Below are 25714 nucleotides of genomic sequence, written 5' to 3' on the forward strand. Positions count from 1 at the left end.
AATATACTTACAGTTTAGAATTTCAGGGGGATTGTTTTGGGAAAAGTAGGTGCTGTCATATGTGCCAATCAGAACTCAAATAAAAGTTTTGGCCTTGGTAACAAAGAAATCTAGCCATCCCGCTAAATGTATATTATGCATTAATGAAAGGTTTCCTGGGCGGAGATCAGCCCGGGGTTCAATGGCAAGAATGCATCAATCCCTAAGCATTTTTCATTGGATGATAAACCCCAATCACTGTCAGGATCAACAATGTCCATTTACAGTCTGTTCGATGCAGAGCACTGAACTAGATGTTCAAGGAAAATATAAATGAAGTAAAAGACGCAGTCCCTGCCCTGATTAATTTTCTGTCAAATGAGAGAGGTTATTTATTATAGGTAATAGTGAGTAGATAGGAATGAGACCCAAGAGAATAAATAGCCAGCTTTTTTCCTCATTGCAAGATAACTCTACCTGGCAGTCACTCCATTTCCCGACCCCTCCAGCTCTGTCCTCTCCTCCCCCTTTTAAACTTTCCACTTTCCTCCCGTTCTCCTCCCCTTTTGCACCTTTTAAAGATTTTCCATTTTACCCAACTCCTGTGTATCTCCCTCCCATCCCCAAATTCACCCCTTTTCCCCCAACCCTATGGTCCCCCATGGCTACCCCTTTATTTCCTTCTCTCTTCGAAGCTGGGTTTTTTTTTTAGCCTGTTCATAACTGGGTCTGTCCCTTCCACAGCAGAACAGTCACAGCCACCTGGGAAGGGTCCGACCATCTAGGGTGAAATAAGAGCCCTGAGAGTGGACCTGAGGACATATTGGGGAAGTCCACCTGGGCTGAATTCCTTCCTGCTACAGGGATTGGCCAACTCTGATTAATGCTCCGATTATACCAGAAACATGGGGGGGATGAGAGCCCCCAAACCACCTCAACCACCCTAAGGCCCCTCTGAAAGTGGGAGGCAGTGGCCCATGCAGTTTCTCCCACCCCATAACTGAAACTCCATGGTAGTGTCAGGGGACATCGAAACTGCCTCAGAGTTTGATGTTTGCTTCTCGGGTGCTCAGCTGTCCAATTTCAACCACCTGGCAATCGTGACTAGCTGGAAGGAGGACCCCAGAAGCTGCCGAGCCTCTGGGAAACCAGCTTCTAGGTGAGCAGTATGGCCTAATGGATAGAGCATGCACCTGGAAGTCTGAAGGACCTGGGTTCTAGTCCCAGCTCCACAGCTTGTCTGCTCAGTGACCTTGGGCAAGTCACTTAATTTCTCTGGGCCTCCATTACCTCATTTGTAAAATGGGAATTAAGACTGTGAGCCTCATGTGGGACAGGGACTATGTCCAACCTGATTAGCTTGTATCTACCCCAGCACTTAGAACACTGCTTGACACATAGTAAGCACTTAACAAATGCCATCATTATTATGATTTATTTATTTATTATTTAACCCCCACAAGGAAGCTGCAAATGTCTGCTTCCTTCCAGACAAAGCAAAGACTCACCAAAGCCCATGGGGCTAAGTCTGAGAGAAACCTTCCCCTAACTGCCAAGCCCAGTTCCTTCATGCAAGGCTGTAGCACACCGTCTAACAATGATAGTCGTTTGAGGAGTTGAGGAATTTTTCTTTTATGTATCAGTGTCTTCATTGCGACCATCTTTGGACTCCATCCGGTGTCTGGCCCTAAGGGGCAGGAGTAGAAAGTCTGAGGAGCAAAGTGAAATGTTGCCTCTTGCTAATTCGAGCTCAGTCTGTCCTTACTCATTTCTGATCTCCTTACCTCCTCTCCTCATCTTACTGAACCGCTTAGCTGCTCACCCTCTTTTCCAAGGCAACCGAGGCTTGAATGAGTAAAAAACCATGTCACTTTAAATTATCCAAAGCTTTGGTTAAGGTCACAACCTTAAATTTGCTCAGGAACAGCCTCTGCTATTTATGCTGCAATAACTGTTTATACTGACTTACAAGTATAATTTGTGTTAAAGCTTCATAAAGCCCCAGATTAAATCCTAACACACTTCTGCCTCTTTGTTCATTCATTCATTCAATCGTATTTATTGAGCACTTACTGTGTGCAGAGCACTCTACTAAGCACTTGGGAAAGTACAATACAGCAATTAAGAGTGACAGTCCACAAGGAGCTCATGGTCTAGAGGGCAGGGAGACAGAAATCAATAGAAATAAACAGACATTGAAATAAAATTACAGATCTGTACATAAATGCTGTGGGGCGGGGGGCAGGAAGAGCAAAGGGATAAAGTCAGGGCGATGCAGATGGGAGTGGGAGATGAGGAAAAGTGGGGCTTAGTCTGGAAAGGCCTCTTTCTGTAAGGCTTTGAAACAACAGGGAAGAGAGTAATTGTCTGGCGCATTTGAGGAGGGAGGGCCTTCCAGGCCAGAGGTAGGGCATCAGGCTTGTAATATTCCAGAGACTCCAAAAGTACTTAATGTTTCCTGTTTCATCACTTCACAGATGGCATGTGATTGATTAAGTTACTCAAGACTCCCATGGAAGCATTCCAGCTCCTATGTTTTGGTGTTTTGTTTTTTTCCTCCTTCAGAGAAATTCAGTGCTTTGGCTATTTGTAATCCTTCTGCCCAGTGTTTGAATGATGCATGAAAGAAATTCATTTTAGGGAAGCCTACTAAGTATTTGTATTTTGAGATATTCCTTCTTATTTATTTTAGGGTTACCATAGGCCCAATCACTACATTGCTACACAAGGTAAGTTAATTTTTCTCTCTGGTGTGCATCTCTTTCTCTTCATCCTCTGTCATTCCTCCACCTTATACTTCTTCTCATTCCCTTAGAAGGGTTACATAGATGCTTCTGATGAGGCTAGCCTATGTCTATGTATAGGTCTATGCTGTTCTCTCTGGCTTGTGGTAAAGAGGTATTTCAAAACTATTTTGAGAAACTCAAAGCTTTGAGAGCCTCAGATAAAAGAACCTCTGAAGCCAAGAGCTTCCTTATCTTCATCCCACAGTACTTATTAAGCACCTACTGTTTGCAGAGCACTGGGATCCCCTTATTGGCTCTCAGTATCTCTCTGCCTTTTGCAGTCTTTTAGATTTCAAGAGTTTAAGAAAAATTCCCTATATTCCTGTTTCATTAGTTATCTTTTCCAGATTCTTTGCTAGGCAGAGCACAGGCAATTGGCCAATTTGGTTACCATGTGTGGGACTGTGGGGGAGGACAGTGTTGGTTGGGGTGAGGCCAAGTTGGGTACATATGTGGGGCATATTTGGCCTATTCTGGGTCACTTTTGGCAGCAGTAAGCTGATCCTTCCCTTCACCCTGACACAAGCCCATTCTAAGGGGAACATCCAGTGAGGGATGATAAGAGAAAGGGATCCACAAAAGAACACAATCAAAAGGTATAGTTGGAATAGTATGTTTTTTGAGCAAATCTAAGCTTTTGGTTTTTATTTTGTTTTTTTTTTGTGTTTTTAAGGTATTTTTAAGTGCTTACTATGTACCGGGCATTGTTCTAAACACTGGGGTAGATACAAACTGTCCAAGACAGAGCTCCTTATCTTCCCTCCCAAACCCTGTCCTCTCCCTGACTTTTCCATTACTGTGAACAGCACTGCCATCCTTCCCATCTCACAAGCCAGCAACCTTGGCGTCATCATTGACTCCACTCTCTCATTCACCCCACATATCCAATCCATCACCAAAGTCTGCCTGTCTCATCTTCACAACATCGCCAAGATTCACCCTTTCCTCTCCATCCAAACCGCTACCACGTTAGTACAATCACTCATCCTATCCCAACTGGATTACTGCATCAGCATCATTTCTGACCTCCCAACCTCCTGTCTCTCCCCACTTCAGTCTATACTTCAGTCTGCTGCCCGGATTACCTTTCTACAGAAACATTCTGGGCACGTCAACCCTCTCCTCAAAAATCACCAGTGGTTGCTTGTCAACCTCTGTATCAAGCAAAAACTCCTCACTATTGGCTTCAAAGCTCTCCATCACCTTGCCCCCTCTTACCTCACTTCCCTTCTCTCCTATATCTCCTTCAGGATACCCTGCTGTTTCCACTAGACAATGCTGCTTCTCGTCACCAGTAACTTGTAACAGGTTGTAACCTGATTTACCAGATAGTTCTGAGAAATGTTCAACTACCTTTGGGTAGCCTTAGTTACAGTATTCATTAAGCACTGACTCTGTGCTAAGTGCTAGGGTAGGTACAAGATAGTTAGAATGGACACAGTCACTGTTCCACATATGGTTCCTAATAGTAATAATGGTGTTATTTGTTAATCGCTTAGTATGTGTCAAGCACCGTACTAAGAGCTGAGGTAGTAGCAAGTTAATGGGGCCCTAAAGGGGGCTTATGGTCTAAGTAGGAGGGAGTCCAGGTACTGAATCTCCATTTTGCAAAAGAAGGAACCAAGGCCCAGAGAAGTAAAATGACTTGCCGTAGGTCGTACAGTGGGGAAGTGGTGAAACCAGAATTAGAACCCAGGTCCTCTGATTCCCAGACCCAGGCTTTTTCCACTAGGCCATGCTGCTTCCTACTTTCTGTTCGTGCCTGAACACCATCCGTTTTATTCCTTTTGACTAGTTCATAGGTATAATATGCTCATTTTAGTGTCATCGTTTTTGGTCAAAGTAATGAGTCAGATACAAAGGAAAAGTTTAAGACTTCTGTGTTTGTTTGGTATATTAAACAGCCTGTTAGATTCAGCACCCATAAGGATCGTATTTTTCTCTGTGAATACCAAAAACTATGCCAGGCCCAATAAGGAATCTTTTAAGATTTAATAACAGAAGCCTGGCTAGGAATATGCAGACCCACGGCCACAGATGGGAGCTACTGTGACTGCTTGGTACCCCAACACCAAGGAATTTGCAATTCCCAGTTTTTTAGCAAAGCACCTTCGGAAGAATATCAGGAGAGTGGCATGAATATGGAACGACAATTTATGTAAACCCTGAGCCCAATCTGATTCACAGAGTTTAAAGAGTTCGCTTCTCTTCCAAGAGTAATCATCTTGATAAGAATTTTAACAAGATGTATTTAACACACAAAATGTAATTTAGCAAGAAAAAGGTGAGGTAAATATTTTCATGAGATGTGGGACAGTTAAGGTAGGGAATATGGTTTGAATAATTCCAACGTATTTTTGGAATGAATCAGTAATTTTGGTAGAGGAACATAATAATAATAATAGAGGTATTTGTTAAGCACTTACTACTTTCCAGGCACTGTACTAAGCACTGGGATAGATACAAGGTAATCAGGTTAGATACCGTCCCCATTCCACATAGGACGCACAGTCTTAATCCCCATTTTACAGATGAGGAAACTGAGGCACAGAGAAGTTAAGTGATTTGCCCAAGGTCACAAAGCAGACACATGGCAGACCCTGGATTAGTACCTACATCCTCTGTCTCCCAAGCCTGTGCTCTTTTCATTAGGCCACACACAAGGCATAACACACACACACACACACACACACACACACACACACACACACACACACACACACACACACACACACACGTATTCTTTTTCCCAGGATTGTGCTAACAGTGAAATTCACCTTTTGAGTGCATGTGTGACTAAAGAGGCCATTATGGGACCCCCAGATTCAATCAATCAATCAATCGTATTTATTGAGCACTTACTGTGTGCTGAGCACTGTACTAAGAGCTTGGGAAGTACAAGTTGGCAACATATAGAGATGTTGCCATCTCATACAGCATGCACAAAAAAGCTTGTCCCTTTTTGTGTTGTCACGTCTGATGTTGGCAGTATTTTTGGCTCCCGTTACTTTCCTTAAATTTTTTTGCTTAAAAAACTGCTCCTTTGTTGATAGCCCTGTGCCCTGCTGATCTGTCTTTGGAAGTTGACACTCAGTTTTCCACTGGGACACAGCACTGTCAGAGGGTTTGTTTGGCTTTTTACTTAAAACGTTGCTTATGTCCTCCTTGTTTTCAGTTTCCCAATTTCAGCAATTGTTTGGGTATCCTGCTGTTGTTCACTCACCTCATGCACCCATCTAAACATTGTTTTGTTTTGTTTTGTTGTCTGTCTCCACTCTTCTAGACTGTGAGCCTGTTGTTGGGTAGGGATTGTCTCTATTTGTTGCCAAATCGTACTTTCCAAGCGAATAGTACATTGTTCTGCACACAGTAAGCACCCAGTAAATACAGTTGAATTGACTGGATCCAAATTAGTGGTGTGGGATGACCATAACATCAGTACTCCAATGCTGATTTTATTCCAGAATTTCATTGTTCATGATCTCGCCTTGACATGCAATGCTGAGTAAGACCTATAAGTGACGCTGGTAGAACTGTGCAACTGTGCAAGAAGTCTGTTGTGATTCCTTTGTGGGGTCTGGGTCTCACAGAGGTAAAGTAGGTTGGACAGCATTACAGCACTGGAGGCCTTCAGTTTGTTCTGGAGCCTGATACCACCCTGACACCACTCTCTGTTTGAAAACTTGCCAAAGGATGGGCTGGCCTTTTTGATTAGTTTGTCTACTTCTTTGTATATCAGTGCATCGTTGGTCATTCTGCTGCCTGGGTAGCAGAATTCTGCAACAGCAGTTGGTATAGTAATAATAATGATGGCATTTGTTAAATGCTTACTAGGTGCAAGGCACTGTTCTAAGCGCTGGGGAGGATACAAGGTGATCAGGTTGTCCCATGTGAGGCTCACAGTCTTAAACCCCGTTTTACAGATGAGGTAACCGAGGCACAGAGAAATTAAGTGACTTGCCCAAAGTCACATGCTGACAAGCGATGGAGCCAGGATTAGAACCCATGACCTCTGACTCCCAAGCCCGTGCTCTTTCCATTGAGCCACACTGCTTCCCCAGTAGTTTCCCTCTTGAAATCCAACCTAATGTTTAGCGATGGAGCAGCTAGTATTTGTAACTTTTCCATTCTATGTCCTTGACTTTCCCCATTTGTCACCGTGGATTTGGATGTGTGCTCTGCATTCAGTCAAAACCCCAAATACAGCGGTAGATTTGTGAACGATTTTATCGGAGAGTGTGAACAGGAATTTTGAAACCTGCCCTTTAAATTTTTTCCCATGAAATCTTCAAAAGCAGTTGAGCACAAGGAGAAAAATATTTTCTCCATTTCCTCCAAAAACATAATTATGCGCTGTCTTCAATCACAACCTTGATGCTGAAAAGGATTCCTGAGTAGCCATTGTAACATGGATTTTATTTAAATAGATTCCTTTCTCTTAAACAAAAACCTCAGTGGTAAAGTATCAATTATCAAATGAATATGAAGCTTCTAAAATTCCTCAATTTTAGGAAATCTTTGTGAGCACCTATGTATCACTGACCCTCTTTCACACATGGAAATTATTCTTTGAAAGATGTCATTAGAGAAGTCAGTTCCATGTCTCTTTGGAATTAGCTTGACTGATATTTAACTGTTCTTATAATAATAATAATTATTATTATTATGGTATTTATTAAGTGATTACTATGTGCAAGGCACTGTTCTAACTGCTGGGGAGGTTACAAGGTACTCAAGTTGTCCCACATGGGGCTCACAGTCTTAATCCCCATTTTCCAGATGAGGGAACTGAGGCCCAGAGAAGTTAAGTGACTTGCCCAAAGTAACACAGCTGACAAGTGGCGGAGCTGGGATTTGAACCCAGACCTTTGACTCCAAAGCCCGTGCTCTTCCCACTGAGCCATGGTGCTTCTCATAATCTTCAATCGCAACCTTAATGCTGAAAAGGATTCCTGAGTAGATAATCTTCTACTGCAGTCAACATATCGAATGTTAACAGGCAAATACAATGGTAAGCAGCTAAAAAGTGGCAAGAATAATCAGTTGGTAATAGTCTACCAATCTGGTTGTAACAGAGCCAGGATTTACATAATTACCCATTTATTAAAGCATTGCTGCCTTCCCAATTGTTAGATTTTTCTGCAGACCCACAGCTCCCAAAATGCAGACACCATTGCGGATATGCCCTGAGATGAGTTTATTTTGTTTTCTATAAAGTCAGCAAATGGGAGTTTATTTTTAGTCAGATGTCCGATCAAGAGGCATATACCAGTTCAGGGCAATAAATCCAGAAGCTGAATTAGAAAATTAGCATCTCTTTTCTATTATGCTGCAAGCAGCATAAAATGGAACTGATGCCTAAGCTTGCCATTAATGAAGAATTTTGATCATCTGCTGTAATTGGCCTTGACAGGTAAAATATGCATATGGGCTGCCCTTTAATAAAGAATCCCTTCGTGTAGCTCAGCATAATGGGCAATATAAGACTAACAAGCAGGTGCAATTTTAAAATCTCCATTTGGGTTTTTCCATCCTGGATTGATATAATTCTTTAAAATCCATTCACAGCAGGAAGCTGTGAGACTACATGAACTGTCCAATTTACTGACAACCCGTTTTATTCCCAAGAGTTAGACACTCAGTAATTTTCACCTAGTTCCTCTGATACTGAGCACAAGCTGTGAGTTTATATATTTCAATTTGTTCTCTCTTTTTAGTTTCCATTTTTATTGATTTATCTACCAGTAAAGAGACCGTTGCGATGTTTCTGCAAATGGAGTTTGATCATGTTTGAGCCAGATTTGTTGGTGTTTAATGTGTTCTTCATGGGCATTCCTCCCCAACTTAATTGTTTTCCATACAGAGGGTGTCCCATTGTTAGCCTCATTGCATCTGGCAGGCCAGACACTATTACATTTGTATTACATCCAAGATTTATTGCAGTTGTGAGTCAGGGACCATTCATCGGAGAGCACAGATGAGGTTTGTAACTCTGGACCTGGAATTAATGCTGTAAAGTTAAGATTTCAATAAGCAACATTTTTTCTTTGTGTTTTAATGAGAGAATGCCAGCCCTGTGCCATGACTCACAGCCAATTGTATCGTATTTTGAAAATACAACTAAGAAGTTAAAAGTTAGCTGATCCAGGTGAAGCTGTGCACTCTGGGTTATATAGTTTTCTTTCTAGTATTGCTCTCAGTCAGTTGACAAGTTTAGGGTCTCGGACATGTTATAAGTACTTTTATTGGTCATCATTACTGTTCCAGTAGGCATTTATTTACATTTCTGCCCAACTTTGTGAGACGGGCCCACTATGCTAGCTATGCTATGCTATCTGGATGTTTTCCCTATCTCTGGGCTAAGGAAAAGGAGGTTGCTCCAATCCCAACTAAAAGTGGTTCTGGGGTCAAGGCATTTAACTTTTCCATGCCTCAGTTGGCCCAACTGTAAAAATGGAGATAAGAAGATCTGTCCCACCCTTCCTTGCAGCTCTGAGGATGAAATGAACCACATAAATCCACTGTGATATGTGAAGGAGAAATTGACCCAGAGGTTATGATTTTACTCAGCATCAGGAGCATTGTTGGGATTTGAACCAGGGCCCTTAATTCCCAGCCTACTCTTCTCTCTACAAGACCAGCTAAGACTGCTAGAATAAAGACTTACCAAATTTCTTGGTTAAACTGGATTTGAATATTTCATTTTGTTTATTGTTATGCTGAATAGTAATGCTTTTTTATGCTATTTGCTAAGCACTTAGTGTGTGTCAAACACTGTTCTAAGCCCTGGGGTAGATGCAAGTGAATTAGGTTGGACACGGTCCCTGTCCCGCGTGGGTCTTACAGTCAAAGTAGGGAGAACAGGAGAACCAAGGCAAAGAGAAGTGAAATAACTTGTCCAAGGTCACACAGCAAACAGTTGGCAGAAACAGGATTAAAACCCAGGTCCTCTAACTCCCAGGCCCATGCTCTTTCCACTACGCAATGCTACTCTTTATTTTAATGGGGACTTATAAATAAACAAAATTACATATATATAATGGCATTTATTAAGTGCTTACTATGTGCAAAGCACTGTTCTAAGCACTGAGGAGGTTACAAGGTGATCAGGTTGCCCCACGGGGGGCTCACAGTCTTTGTCCCCATTTTACAGATGAGGTAACTGAGGCATAGAGAAGTGAAGTGACTTGCCCGAAGTCAAACATCTGACTTGAGCTAAATTGGCTCTAATTTTATATATTTATAGTGATATCTGTTTATTTGTATTGATGTCTGTCTCCCCAGCTAGACTGTGAGCTCGTTGTGGGCAGGGATTGTCACTATTGCTGTATTGTTCTTTCCTAAGCACTTAGTACAGTGCTCTGCACACAGTAAGCACTTAATAAATACGATTGAATGAATGAATGGGTTAAAGTCACTGCCAGTTTCGGGGGAAGGTTACTGAAGTGATTATTTGTGGACCAGTACTACATATCTATTATGTTCACGAAAAGTATAAGCAAGAATTAGATGACCATTCTTCTTCCTGTCAAGCTGAAGAACTTCCAGTCTGGAACAGGATAATCCTAGCTCTATGGAGAGACATCAATCAATCATATTTATTGAGCATTTACTGTGTGCAGAGCACTGTACTAAGTGCTTGGGAAGTACAAGTTGGCAACATATAGAGACAGTCCCTACCCAACAGTGGGCTCACAGTCTAGAAGGGGGAGACAGAGAACAAAACCAAACATATTAACAAAATAAAATAGAATAGATATGTACAAGTAAAATAAATAAATAAATAAATAAATAAATAGAGTAATAAATATGTACAAACATATATACAGGTGCTGTGGGGAAGGGAAGGAGGTAAGACGGGGGGATGGAGAGGGGGACAAGGGGGAGAGGAAGGAGGGGGCTCAGTCTGGGAAGGCCTCCCAGAGACATGTTCTGGAGTGTGCTTGCATTATACCAAATCATTACTTGCAAACTTGAGGAGCCATTAGTTGTAAACATTTTTTGCCAAGGGAAGATGGAAGGGTGTTAAAGATTTTACCTGTGTGATTTTGCCATTCCACTTTCCCCCAAGAAGCTCATGGATTGCAATAAGAAGAAATCATTGCTATTTGCTGATTTTCAATCACCATGAAAAACAGATGAGTGAGTTGCTTCCTTTTCAGAATCAATTTGATGTAGTAGAGGGGCTTGGTGAGTGTCTCACCCTAAGCATTTTCTCTGCATATGGTTTACCATGATTCTCCTTGTCTGTGTGCTTGTAGCTTTGGAGATTGTAGCTCTGCAAAATTTGCATTCAGTCTTCTTGAGAAATTGTTTCATGTGTAATTAGAAACCCTTGAGCTTGTCATCCCTTCTGAGCAATTTCTGACTGGCAGCTTCTACAGTAAAACTGCTTGATTTGACTGCGTTTCGACTGCCAAACTGTGTTCAGTACTACATAATTTGGCACTCAAATTGAAAGCTGTGGTGTGCTTCAGTGACCCAAATAAATTGCAAGGCTTCCAGGTAGGAATCCTGGGTTCATTTCGTATACTTTCCTAGGGCAGCCATGAAAACGATAAATATAAATGCCTTACTTTTAAAGTTGCTATATACTCTTTTCACAGTTTAAATTTCTTGAACTATAACCTGAAGAAAGCATTAGAGTTCATGGAACTCAGATTTCCGTATCTTGAGCTAGTATCTTGGTTTGGTGACCTATAGAGACAGAGCTTATTGGAGCAATCCAAAATAACGTGTAGGATACTAGAGGAGAATGGAGGAAAGATCTGAGTATCAGGGTGGTTTCCTGACAATGTTGTGAGCTGACAGATTACGAAGGCCCATGGCAGCTCTTGCAACATGGTGGAGTTTGGCCACCGCAGTAGCCTCAGACGTTTTGTTTTGAGCTCTTCAAAGATAGTCCAGCCCCAACCCTGTATAATCCCTCGTCTCCTCTCCCAATCTCCAGCAGTGCGTTTTTCAGCTTTTCTTGGTCCTTCTTCTTACACTCTTCCCTTCCATATCTCTCCCTGTAACTTCCATTCCCCGCTTCATAGTTCCAAAACACCTGGCCCTGCCATCAGTTGTAGAAGCAGCACAGCATAGCAGATAGAGCATGGGCCTAGGAATCAGAAGGTCATGGGTTCTAATCCCAGCTCCACCACTTATCAGCTGTGTGACAGTAGGCAAGTCACCTCATTTCTCTGGGCCTCAGTTGCCACATCTGTAAAATGGGGATTGAGGCTGTGAGCCCCATGTGTGACACAGACTGCGTCCAACCTGATTAGCTTATATCTACCTCAGTGCATGAATTGAGACTGTGAACCCCATGTGGGACAGGGACGGTGTCCAACCCAATTTGCTTGTATCCGCCCCAACATTTAGAACAGTTTCTGGCACATAATAAGTGCTTAACAAATACCACAATTATCATTATAATTATTAAATGTCACTGGTGCCAACTCCACCCCACTTTCTGGTGCAGCCACAGAGTTGTGGGCTGGGGCTGACACCGGGCCCACGAAGGAGGAGAGAAGCCAGTGGAGAGGGAAGAGGGTAGGAGGTATGGAGAGACCTCAGACCTTCTCAGAGTCCATGCTTTTTCCAGGCTGATCCGATGCTAACCTCAGCCCTCCACCCCCTGACCCCCTCTCACTAACTTTGCAACCTTGGGGAGGGATCACCAGGAGTCAGGGACAAGCTGGGATGATAATAATAATTATGGTATTTGAGCCACAGTACAAAAAAGTTGTTATCATTATTGTTGTTATCAATCAATCCTATCTATTGTAGAGCATGGTACTTAAGCCCTTGGGAGAGTCCAATGCAGTAGAATGAGCAGACACTTTCCCTGCCCATAACAAGCTTATATTTTTAAGTGCTTTGCAGTGTTTCACGAGCACTGTTGTAAGCGCTGGGGTAGATACAAGATAATCTGCTTGGATCCAATCCCTGGCCCACAAATGTGGTCAAAAAAATGTGTGGTTGTTCCAGCCAGGTGCAATAGTTGCAGATGCTACTACTCTCCGCTCACAGTCTAAGGAGGAAGGAAAACAGCTGTGAAAATTAATTTAGAATAGAGTTGTGGGGTGCGAGAGAGGGTCAGTCCCTGGCCCACATGGTGTTCACAGTCTAAGGAAGAGGGAGAACAGTTGTGAAAATTAATTTAGAGTAGAGTTGCGGGGTGCAAGAGAGGATCCGGGAAATTTTCAGGACAAGGAAGACAGGATGGAGCATCTTCTGGACTGAATTTACTAAAAGGGAGACCAGAATTTCAAGTGCATCTCGCCTGGCCAAGCTCAAACCCACGCACCTCCATAACATCCCACAGAGGCTGGTTGGCCCAGGTGGTTCCATGATGAGCATCATTGGGTTAGAATGGGTTCAAACAGCCTCTTCTCATCCTGACCCTCATCCTTCCCTCTCCTCTCACCTTCCCTGGTTGCATGCTGGGGACTCTCATGAGTCAGGGATTTGGACTTTATTATGCATGTGGGAAGCAACTTAGCCTAGTCCACATAGACCACAGGCCTAGGACTCAGAAAGTCCTGGGTTCTAATCCCACCTCCTCCACTGTCTGCTGTGTGACCTTTGGAAGTCTCTTAACTTCTCTGTGCCTTCATTACCTCATCTGTACAACAGTGATTGAGACTGTGACCCTCATGTGGGACATGGACTGCATCCAACCTGATTAGCTTGTATCTACCTCAATGCATAGCACAGTGTCTAGGACATATTAAGCACTTAACAAATAGCCTAAAACAAAAAAATGTGTGATTATTCCAGCCAGGTGCAATAGTTGCAGGTGCTACTACTCTCCGCTGCCCCTAAGCAACCACGCATGCACATTGTTTCCCCGAGAAGTGACTGCAGGTCCACTGCTCTCCATTGTGTTATCACTCTGAAGGCTTACAGAGTCAGAGGTCCTGGATTCTAATCCCAGCTCTGCCATTTGCCTGCAGTGTGACCTTGGCCAAGTGACTTAACTTCTCTGTGCCTCACTTTCCTCATCTGTAAAATGAGGATTAAAAGCCTGTTCTCCCTCCTACTTAGACTGCAAGTTCCACATGTGACAGGGACTCTGTCCAACCCAATTGACTATATCTACTAGTGCCTAGGACATTACTTAGCATGTAGTAAATGCTTAGCAAATGCCACAATTATTGTAATATTATTTTATCATGTACAAGAGAAACCAACAGATGAGTATGCATCCTTTCTTCATTTGGGGAAGCATCTGAAGAGTCAAAATTAATATCAATCAGTGGTATTTATTGAGCATTTACTGAGTGCAGAGCACTGTACTAAGCACCTAGGAGAGTAAAATGTAACAAAGTTGACAGACGTGTCCACAAGGAGCCCACAAGGAGCTTACAGTCTAGAGGGGGCGGCAGACATTAATATACCCACAGACTTCTTAAATAACTAACAGGCAGTAGCCTCATTGATAACATTTTCCCCAATATTCACACCATAGTCCACATCCAAAACCATTAGCCTGTTACTCTGGCTGGTAATATAACTAAACTCCATTTCTGTAACAATTCAGAATATAAACGAACAGAAAGAGAACAGCTGTCTTTACTTTCAATTTGTCTCAGCCAGGAGCACACTTTTACATGAGAATATCAAAACTCTGGAAATAAATATTTGTAGTTTACAGACCCATAACTTCTACACAGAAGCTGAAACTGCTCTAAAAACTTCATTCTGTTTACTGCTGACTTTCTTCAGTCTTCCTTCTGCATTCCTCCGGCACACTAGATGTGGTGTGAACATTTTAATAAGGGTTTTCAGAAGCTCAAATGTGGTTTATTTTTTCCCCAGTTAAAAAGTTTTCTTTCAGGCATCTGAGGCAATAATAGTGCTTTGAATAGTACACTTAACTTTTCCTGGCAAGTCTCTATTATAACCCAAAGTTGTCAGTTTCTGTGGAAGTTCTTCACGTACTGCATAAAGAAGCTTTTGTTCCCTTCTTTCTGGTCTCCAGATGGAGATGAACACTTGAAATTATTTTACCGTGGATTTGAAAGAAATTAAAGAAAAAACAACAGCTCAGCTTTTCAGTAAACAGCTTTTTTTTTTTATTCTCCCAAACACTAGCTGTGCTTGAGTGTTGGGTGCAAATTATTCTTTGGGGAGATTGTGTTGTTTCTGGCAAAATTCTCCAGATTTTCACTGGGAAATCTATCAATCAGTCAATCAATGGTATATATTGAGTGCTTACCGTGCGCAGAGCACTGTATTTAACACTTGGTGAAGTATAATATAATAGAGTTGATAGATACAATCCCTGCCCACAAGGAGTTTACTGACTACAGGGGAGACAGGCATTAAAATAAATTACACATAGGGGAAATAGTAGATGCTAAAGATACTTACATAAGTGATGGAGCTGTAGTGAATATCAAAGTGCTTAATAGAAATATAAGTGGTATTTGTTAAGTACTTACTATGTACCAGGTACTGTACTAAGCATTCATTCATTCATGCAGTCAATCAATCTTATTTATGGAGCGCTTACAGTGTGCACAGCACTGTAGTAAGCGCTTGGGAGAGTATAATACAACAATAAACAGACATATTCCCTGCCCACAACAAGCTTCTAGTCTGGGGGGGGTGGGGGGGGGGGCGGGGGCAAACATCCATACAAATAAATAAATTACAGGTATGCACATGGGAGGCACTTCTCAGGGCCTCAGCTACCTCATCTATAAAATAATAATAATAATAATAACAATTGTAGTGTTTGTTAAGCACTTACTATGTGCCAGGCACTGTACTAACCATTCATTCATTCAATCAATCATATTTATGGAGCGCTCCCTGTGTGCAGAGCATGATACTAAGCGCTTGGGAGAGTACAGTACAACAACAAACAGACACAAGGGGTGGACACAAGCAAATTGGGTTGGACACAGTCCCTGTCCCATGTGGGGCTCACAGTCTCAGTCCCTATTTTATAGATGAGGTTACTGAGGCACAGAGAGGTTAAGTGACTTGCCCAAAGCCTGTGAGTCCCGTGTGGGACATGGACTGTGACCAATCTTGTTAGCTTGAACTTACCCCAGTGCTTAGTAAAGTGCCTGGCACATAGTAAATGCTGAATAAATACCATTAAAAAAAAGCAGCACTGGGATAGATGCAAGCTAATCAGGTTGGACACAGTCCCTGTTCCAGGTGGGGCTCACACTTTTAATCCCCATTTTGTGGATTAAGGAGCTGTGGCACAGAGAAGTGAAGTGACTTGCCTGAGGTCACACAGCTGAGAAGTGGCAGAACTGGGTTTAGAATCCAGGTCGTCTGACTTTCAGGCCTGTGCTCTTCCCGCCGAAATGTAGATAATGATGTTTTGAGTTCATTTAGCATCTTTTCTTTGTCATGTTTCAAAGACTTCTGGTGAAGTGGTGTCCATTTCTAAAATGGAGAGAGAGAGGCAATGGCTATGATAGAATCTTTGTGAGAGGTAGGAATAAAGCACCCATCCAACCTTCAGTCATGCTTGACAACAAGCGGGGAGTGGTTAAGAGAGGGAAGAGAGAGGCCCTTCAAGGCCCTACTGAGAGCTCACCTCCTCCAGGAGGCCTTCCCAGACTGAGCCCCTTCCTTCCTCTCCCCCTCGTCCCCCTCTCCATCCCCCCCATCTTACCTCCTTCCCTTCCCCACAGCACCTGTATATATGAATATATGTTTGTACATATTTATTACTCTATTTATTTTACTTGTACATATCTATTCTATTTATTTTATTTTGTTAGTATGTTTGGTTTTGTTCTCTGTCTCCCCCTTTTAGACTGTGAGCCCACTGTTGGGTCGGGACTGTCTCTATATGTTGCCAATTTGTACTTCCCAAGTGCTTAGTACAGTGCTCTGCACATAGTAAGCACTCAATAAATACGATTGATGATGATGATGAATATCTTTGGCACGCAAAACTGACACCAATAATTTATTTAAGGTGTTAGTTTCATATCTGCCCTCTTTCCAACCTTTTACTAATACTTCTACTAAAAAGCACGAGCTGGGAGGCTACCCAGATCTTATATCGGCCTGGTCACCTGGCATTAGAAATGAGGTAACAGTCTTTAAAGGGAGGCTTCAGAGAGCTTACAAGGCCCACTGGGAGAAATACGGGGTGCTGGGTTCTACAAATGCAACAGGGAAGCAAGGGGAATCTTTACCGACACATAGGCTTGAATAATGTGAATTTTGTGCTTCCCCACTGACAATCGCTGTACAAGTTTATAGACTTTCTTCCCCATTTTGTGTATTATTTCAGAACTCTGCAATTTCCTAGTCATTGTCATAGACTGTTAGCTCATTGTAGGCAGGGAATACATCTGTTATAATGTACTCTCCCAATAAGTTGTTGGTTCAGTTCTCTGCACATAGTAAGTGCTCAATAAATAGGATTGATTGATGGCTATAGTAATCCCAAGTACTGGCTTTATTCTTGAAGGCCTGTTCTCTGGAAAGTTGTCACTGCCCTTGCTGACAAGCACTCAGAGTGAGCATCAGAAAGGAGAAGGGGGATTCTAGATAAGCTACAAAGTTGTATCACCAACTCCTGGAAAGTAGATAGTAGGAGTTCATTCATTCATTCATTCATATTTATTGAGCACTTACTGTGTGCAGAGCACTGTACTAAGCGCTTGGGAAGTACCAGTGGACAACATATAGAGATGGTTCCTACCCAACAATGGGCTCACAGTCTAGAAGGGGAAGTCAGACAACAAGACAAAACATGTGGACAGGTGTCAAGTCATCAGAATAAATAGAAATAAAGCTAGATGCACATCATCAACACAATAAATAGAATAGTAAATATGTACAAGTAAAATATATAGACTAATAAATCTGTACAATATATGCAGGTGCTGTGGGGAGGGGAAGGAGGTAGGGCGGGGGGATGGGGAGGAGGAGAAGAAAAAGGGGGCTCAGTCTGGAAAGGCCTCCTGGATGAGGTGAGCTCTCAGTAGGGCTCTGAAGGGAGGAAGAGAGCTAGTTTGGTGGATGTGCGGAGGGAGGGCATTCCAGGCCAGGGGGAGGACGTGGGCCAGGGGTCGACAGCGGGACAGGCAAGAACGTGGTACAGTGAGGAGGTTAGCGGCAGAGGAGCGGAGGGTGCAGGCTGGGCTGTAGAAGGAGAGAAGGGAGGTGAGGTAAGAGGGGTGAGGCGATGGAGAGCCTTGAAGCCGAGAGTGAGGCATTTTTGCTTGATGCGTAGGTTGACTGATAGCCACTGGCGATTTTTGAGGAGGGGAGTAACATGCCCAGAGTGTTTTTGCACAAAGATGATCCGGGCAGCAGAGTGAAGTATAGACTGAAGTGGGGAGAGATAGGAGGATGGGATAGAGAAGCAGCATGGCTCAGTGGAAAGAGGCCGGGCTTTGGAATCAGAGGTCATGGGTTCAAATCCCCACTCTGCCAATTGTCAGCTGTGTGACTTTGGGTAAGTCACTTCACTTCTCTGTGCCTCAGTCACCTCATCTGTAAAATGGGGATGAAGACTGTGAGCCCCCCGTGGGACAACCTGATCACCTTGTAACCTCCCCAGCGCTTAGAACAGTGCTTTGCACATTGTAAGTGCTTAATAAATGCCATCATTATTATTATTATTATGGGAGATCAGAGAGGAGGCTGATGCAGTAATCCAGTCGGAATAGGATGAGAGATTGAACCAGCAAGGTAGCGGTTTGGATGGAGAGGAAAGGGCGGATCTTGGCGAAGTTGTGGAGGTGAGACCGGCAGGTTTTGGTGATGGATTGGATGTGAGGGGTGAACAAGAGAGCGGAGTCGAGGATGACACCAAGGTTGCGGGCATGTGAGACGGGAAGGATGGTAGTGCCATCTACAGTGACGGGAAAGTCAGGGAGAGGGCAGGGATTTGGAGGGAAGATAAGGACTTCAGTCTTAGACATATTGAGTTATTCCCTTTATTAATAATTGTGGTATTTGTTGAGTACTTACAATGTGCTAGACACTTAGATAGATGCAAGATAATCAGGGCAGACACAGTCCCTAGCCCACATGGGAGAAGCAGTGTGGTCTAGTGGATAGAGCATGGGCCTGAGATTCAGAGGCCATGGGTTCTAATCCCAGCTCTGTGCTTGTCTACTGTGTAACCTTGGGCAAGCCACTTAACTTCTCTGTGCTTCAGTTACCTCATCTGTAAAATGGGGATTAAGACTGTGAGACCCATATGGGACAGGGACTGTGTCCAACCTGATTATCTTGTGTCTACACCAGTGTTTAGAACAGAGCTTGGCACATAGTAAGCACTTAACAAGTACCATAATAACAGTTATTGTTATTGTTATTATTATTATTTGGGGCTCCCAGTTTAGGGTGGAGGGAGAGAAGGTATTTATTACTCATTTTATAGATGAGGAAACTGAATCCCAGAGAAGTTAGGTGACTTGCCCAAGGTCATGCAGCAGGAAAGTGGCAGAGCCAGGATTAGAACCCAGATCTTCTGACTCGCAGGCCTGTGCTCTTTCCACTAGATGCTCTGATTTCACACCAGTGACCCTTTGTTCTGTGGCCTGTCATGTGACAATTTAATTTGAATTGCGTTGTTCCTGAGAGAATTCATTTCAGAAATCGAATCCTTGAGAAGCATTGGAATCGATTTGAATGTAATGTTTCATAAGGAGGAATACCACCCGGCCCCATTCATTCAGGTGAAGGGAAAAATGTCCTGAAGGGCACCCTCCAGTTTCACACAAACATAGCTTTGTCACAAATTAAAAATATCTCTTGGAGTGACTCTGACTTATGGGTAGACAAGAGAAGTGTTCATGTGGGCTGCTGATGAGTTCCTCTTGTTCACAAGTAATCTACTTCTTATGTTCCCTGTAGCAACAATTACTTTAGTCAGTTGCCTGTGCTCAAAATAGAGTCCAGAACAAATTGAAGACAAGATTTACAGCTTACATGAAATGATGGTGTCGGAGTTCAGATAGCGCATTTTGGGAAACAACGCAGTGTTTTGTATTGAGGCACATATTCAATTTCAGCCTGTCTGGTAATAGAGGTCTTTTTCCCACCCCTAAAAAATCTTTGCATGCTAACTATCCTTCACAGTCACTACTTATTGAGAATCTCCACAGTCCTGGAACAAAGCCTTCTTCTAGACTGAGGCGGTGCTCAACACAGCCTAGCTTCCCTGGCTGGAGCACGTGCGGAGAACGGATTTCGTCTGGCTTCCCAAACTGTTTCTGTGCACTGAACTGAAGTAGAACAACTGTAAGACAGCATGAACAGAAGGAACTCTTTATGCTTTCATAGGTCTTTAATGTCAAACACTGGGGCTTAACTATGAACCGCTGAGAAATAACAACGGTGGACACAACAGCTTGTCATGAAACAGTCAGCTGATCTGGAGAGGACAGCTTCAGGCAGGCTATGAATCTAGGAGGCAAGGACTAAAGCAGTAGTAGACCACATGGAGAACAGTGAGAGCCAAAGGATGGTCTTCATGTTTAGAAGCGATATTTGATCGCAAATCAATCTTTTCAGCTGCACTTGGGGACCACGTTAAAGCATATTGGAGAGTGAAAGCCAGGCCAATCTGAGTGAGGCAACTAGGGCATGTTCCCCAAGAGCATGAAGAATTTAATTGTAATAATAATGATGATAATAATAATAATAATAATAATAATAATAATAATAATAATAATAATAATAGTTAAGTGGGAAGTACCACGCACCGTACTTATCACTGGGGTAGATACAAGATAATCAGGTCAGACACAGTCCCTGTCCCACTGTGTCTATGTAGGAGGGAGTTTAGGGTTTTTCGCAATGCTGGGGGAAATGGAGCTTCCCTATTCACCCCACCCTAACTCCCAGGTTTCTTACTTGGTAGAGAACAGGCCCTGAATCTAATTCCCACATGTATACTCTTTCCCAGCTCTGTACACGGTATCTAATAAATACTATTACTATTACTACTACTGCTGCTTCAGGTTCAAACAGTTCTCCAATTTCCAAAGGAGTTTAATTCCTTCTCTCTGCTCTCCGCCAAAGGGTGGGTTCAGGTCACCCTTTTTTTGTTTGTTTGTTAAGCGCTTATTGTGTTCTTTCATTCATTCTTTCATTCATTCAATCATTATTTATTGTGCACAGAGCACTGTATAAGCTCTTGGGAGAGTACAGTATAACAATACATAGGCCCATTCCCTGCCATCGCATGCCTATCACGAGCATACAGTCTAAAGGGGGAGACAGACAGTAATCTGAATAAATGAATTACAGATATGTATATAAATGCTATGGGGCTGGGAGGGGAGATGAACAGAGGGATCAAGTCAGGGCAACGCAGAAGGGAGTGGGAGAACTCTACTATGCACTGGGGTAAATACAAGCTAATCAGGTTTGACACGGTTCATGTCCCACATTGGGCTCCCAGTATTAATCCCTGCTTTACAGATGAGGTAACTGAGGCACAGAGAAGTAAAGTGACTTGCCCAAGATCACACAGCAGACAAGTGACAGAGCCGGGACTAGAACCCATGTCGTCCTGACTCCCAGGCCTGTGCTGTAACCAGTAGGACACACTGCTATTCAAGTAAATATGGTATCAGTTGTTATCCCGGGGGAGAGTGTGGCCCTGGGGGCCCTATCAGGGTGACATCATGGAATCGGGATTTAATCCTAACACAGGGCCCAGACTCAGACCAGATCTGAGAAAAGGTGTAGATGAGTAATGTTGGTCAAGCAAAGTCCCAGGGACTCCAGGAAGGAAGAGACTTAGTGCACTGTGTGTGGAAGCAGGGTCAGGAGAGAGTGGGGCCCAGACAAACTGAACTGGAACTCCAAGACTGCCTGACTCTAATTAGGATTAAAATCAGAGAAGGAAGATTGGGTTTTGAAACTAGGTTTTCTCTCATCCACTCCTTTTGCATACCAGTTTTTAGTGACACCGTCTACCACTGTCAAAGCAATATATGCTACTGCTCCATTTTTCAGCCTGAGAGAATAAATAATAATAATGATGGCATTTATTAAGCGCTTACTATGTGCAAAGCATTGTTCTAAGAGCTGGGGAGGTTACAGAGTGATCAGGTTGTCCCACAGGGGGCTCACAGTTTATTTATTTTACTTGAACATATTTACTATTCTATTTATTTTGTTAATGATGTGCATCTAGCTTCACTTCTATTCATTCTGATGACTTGACACCTGTCCACATGTTTTGTTTTGTTGCCTGTCTCCCCCTTCTAGACTGTGAGCCCGTTGTTGGGTAGGAACCGTCTCTATATGTTGCCAACTTGTACTTCCCAAGTGCTTAGTACAGTGCTGTGCACACAGTAAGTGCTCAATAAATACGATTGAATGAATGAATGAATGAATAATCCCATTTTACAGATGAGGTAACTGAGGCACAGAGAAGTTAAGTGACTTGCCCAAAGTCACACAGCTGACAATTGGCGGGGCTGAGATTTGAACCCATGACCTCTGACTCCAAAGCCCGTGCTCTTTCCACTGAGCCACGCTGTGTCTGTAGAGATGTAGAGGCTTCATATGCTCTATGTGTGTTTCTGTGGGTTTTTCTTTGCTGAGATGCTTCAGTTTTCACTGGCTTTATTGGGAAGCAATAAACATCAGCATCAGCTCTGGCACAACACCTAGAGAATGCAGGCACGCCACTCCAGCCTGAACCACATTCCCATTGAACCAGCTTTATTTTCTGGGAATCAGGGAAGCCGTTGAAATGGAAAAGAGACCAACATGATTGATGGCCATAACCATCACACCATCATCAGTATTTAGTGAGCCCTCACTTTACCAGGTGCTTGGGAGCACACAGGTAAAAATTAGGAGGCCTAGTTAAAGCTGCCCCTGAGGACTCTACAGCACAAAACAAGACGAGAGGAGCTTGCAATCTGATGAGGGAGCCAGACAGACACAGGGAGTCTATATGCCTCGATACTGTGTGAGAAGCAGCATGGCCTGGTGGATAGAGCACAGGCCTGGAAGTCAGAAGGTCATGGGTTCTAATCCTGGCTCCACAACTTGTCTGCTGGGTGACCTTGGGCAAGTCACTTCACTCCCATGTGCCTCAGTTACCTCATATGAGAAGCAGCGTGGCTCAGTGGGAAGTAGCGTGGCTCAGTGGAAAGAGCACGGGCTTTGGAGTCAGAGGTCATGGGTTCAAATCCCCGCTCCACAAGTTGTCAGCTGTGTGACTTTGGGCAAGTCACTTAGCTTCTCTGGGCCTCAGTTACCTCATCTGTAAAATGGGGATTAAGACTGTGAGCCCCCCATGGGACAACCTGATCACCTTGTAACCTCCCCAGTGCTTAGAACAGTGCTTTGCACATAGTAAGCACTTAATAAATGCCATTATCATTATTATTATAAAATGGGAATTGAGATTGTGAGCCCCACGTGGGACAGGGACTGTGTCCAACCCGATTTGCTTGTATCCACCCCAGCGTTTAGTACAGTGCCTGGCACGTAGTAAGCACTTAACAAATGCCATCATCATCATCATTATTATTATTAGAACCATGCTACCACTTTGATCCATGCCCTTGTCCTATTCTGCCTTGATTACTGCATCAACCTGATGCCTGATACTGTTTTCCGTGCCTCTTGTGTCTCCCCACTTCAGTCCATACTTCACGCCGCTGCCCGGATCATTTTTCCAAAAAATCAGTCAGTCCATGTTTCCCCTCTCCTGGAGAACCTCCAGTGGTTGCTCATCTACCTCCATATCAAACAGAAACTCCTTTCCATATGCTTTACAGTGGTCAATCTCCTTGCCCCTCTCATCTTACCTCCCCTGATTTCATACTGCAAACCAGCCCACACACTTCACTCCTCGAATGCCATCCTATTCACTGAACCTCAATCTCGTCTACCTTGCCACCCACCTCTCATCATGTCAGTCAGTCAGTCGCATTTATTGGATGCTTACTGTGTACAGAGCACTGTACTACATGCTTGGGAGGATACAACCCAACAGTATAACAGACACATTTTCTGCCCACAGTGAGCTTAAAGTCTAGAGCCACATCATGCCACTGGCCTGGAATGCACTCCCTCTGAGAGAAAATCACTCTCCCCACTGTCAAAATCATATTAAAAGCACATCTCCTTCAAGAGACCGTCCCCTCATTTCCTCTTCTTCCATTCCCTCTTCTTTTCCCTTGCTCTTGGATTTTACCCCTTATTTACCCTTTCCTCAGTCCAGTTGGACTTACATACATATCTGTAATTTATTTATATTGATATCTGTCTCCCTCTCCAGACAGTAAGCTCACTGTGGGCAGGGAACGTGTCTACTAACTATCATATTCATTCATTCATTCATTCATTTATTCAATCGTATTTATTGAGCACTTACTGTGTGCAGAGCACGGTAATAAGCGCTTGGAAAGTACAGTTCAGTTACAGAGACAATCCCTACCCAATAACGGGCTCACAGTCTAGAAGGAAGAGACACAACAAAACAAAACAAGTAGACAGGCATCAATGCCATCAAAATAGATAAATAGAATTGTAGAAATATACACATCATTAAGGAAATAAATAGAATAATAAATATGTACAAATGCTGTGGGGCAGGGAAGGAGGTAGAGCAGAGGGAGGGAGTAGGGGCGATGGAGAGGGGAGGAGAAGAGGAAAAGGGGAGCTCAGCCTGGAAAGGCCTCCTGGAGGAGGCGAACTCTCAGTAGGGCTTATACTCTCTCAAGCATTTATTTAGTACAGTGCTTTGCACATAGTAAACACCCAATCAATACAATTGCTTTAGTGTCTACAGCAGGATAGTCAGCTCTAAGGAAGCAAAGGTACTCACCTGCCCTCCCACCACTCAATGGCTTGTTTCTTTTAATTTGCAAGGCAACTTCCTGCCTCGAAGTGTGAGCCTGCTAAGAAAGAAAGCTGGAGCTGGCAGGATTCCTCCCCACCATCTGATGGAATTGCTTTGGCTAAATCTACCCATCCTGGACTCCCTATCATTTTAACTTGTGTTGGCCAGTTTACAAATAGACTGAATCATCCCATAGAAAGCCTCCTGTAAGGTTGAAAAGCAGAGGGAGAATTTTTCTTCAACCAGCTAAATTGATTAACGAAAACACTATTTAACATCGCTTTTTCAAACCACTGCTTTTGACACTAGTTCTAAAAAGGTATTTTATTATAGTCCCCAGTGCAGGTCTTTTTTTCTGGTGCCACTAAATTAAAATTGCCATAGAGAGCACTTGAGGCTAATTAGCCAATCAGATCAGTGGACTGGCTGAACATTTCTAGCCCTGTAATTTTGCACACAGAGGCTATTTATTTCATGCCGTGGAACTATCCTTAGGTTCTGCTATTTTAGCAACTGGCTATTTCCATTTTTAAAGCTGCATTGTGGAAGAGAGGATCTGTCCAAGAGTGCTTGTTTAGTAAATAGAATTTCCCAATGCATACTCCATTTTGTTTTAGCAGTTGGGCTTTGTCCCTCCGCATGATGGATTTATTAAGTTTTTGAAGTGCTGTAGCTGTTAAGTGAATGGGGAGGTCTGTTCATAAGCAGGAATTGGACCAACTTTGGCTTTGTATTCTCCAAGACGGGAACTATGAAACTGCTTCTGAGAAATCGTGCAGGTCTAACGTCCTTATCCACAGGGAGAGCAAATCCAGTGATAAAATAACTGCTGAGAATTATTTATGCTGGATCCCCACTGTTCCCTTTGACCCCATTATTATACTTGTGATAGATGTGGCTAATTCAATGGCTGAACTATAATGGCCAGTGGCACTTTTGCATGCTCTCCTGTACGAATAAAAACCTCCTAAAAGGGAAACTACCGACTTGGGTGGAATAGAAATGCCATATTGAAAATCACATAAAGTTTTACAGAAATGCCAGCTAACAGCAGCCAAAAGGATCACTAAATATGAATGTTCAAACAGCTGTCTCAGTAGTGCAGGCAGCACCATCCCCATTACCAGTCACAGTACTTGAAAGC

The 25714-nt window shown here is 43.2% G+C and overlaps 1 protein-coding gene across 10 annotated transcripts in view; it reads left to right on the plus strand.

Annotated features, from left to right (window-relative positions):
* The window catches only part of PTPRM (protein tyrosine phosphatase receptor type M), an 892842-nt gene that overhangs the window by 792729 nt on the left and 74399 nt on the right, over nucleotides 1-25714 (plus strand). For all 10 annotated transcript variants that reach the window (XM_038746194.1, XM_038746195.1, XM_038746197.1 and 7 more), the window contains one exon: nucleotides 2672-2708. In XM_038746194.1, the coding sequence (XP_038602122.1) occupies nucleotides 2672-2708 (37 nt within the window). The remainder of the gene's footprint in view (nucleotides 1-2671; nucleotides 2709-25714) is intronic.

This window comes from Tachyglossus aculeatus, chromosome 5 (genome assembly GCF_015852505.1).
Source record: "Tachyglossus aculeatus isolate mTacAcu1 chromosome 5, mTacAcu1.pri, whole genome shotgun sequence".
Classification (NCBI taxonomy): domain Eukaryota; kingdom Metazoa; phylum Chordata; class Mammalia; order Monotremata; family Tachyglossidae; genus Tachyglossus; species Tachyglossus aculeatus.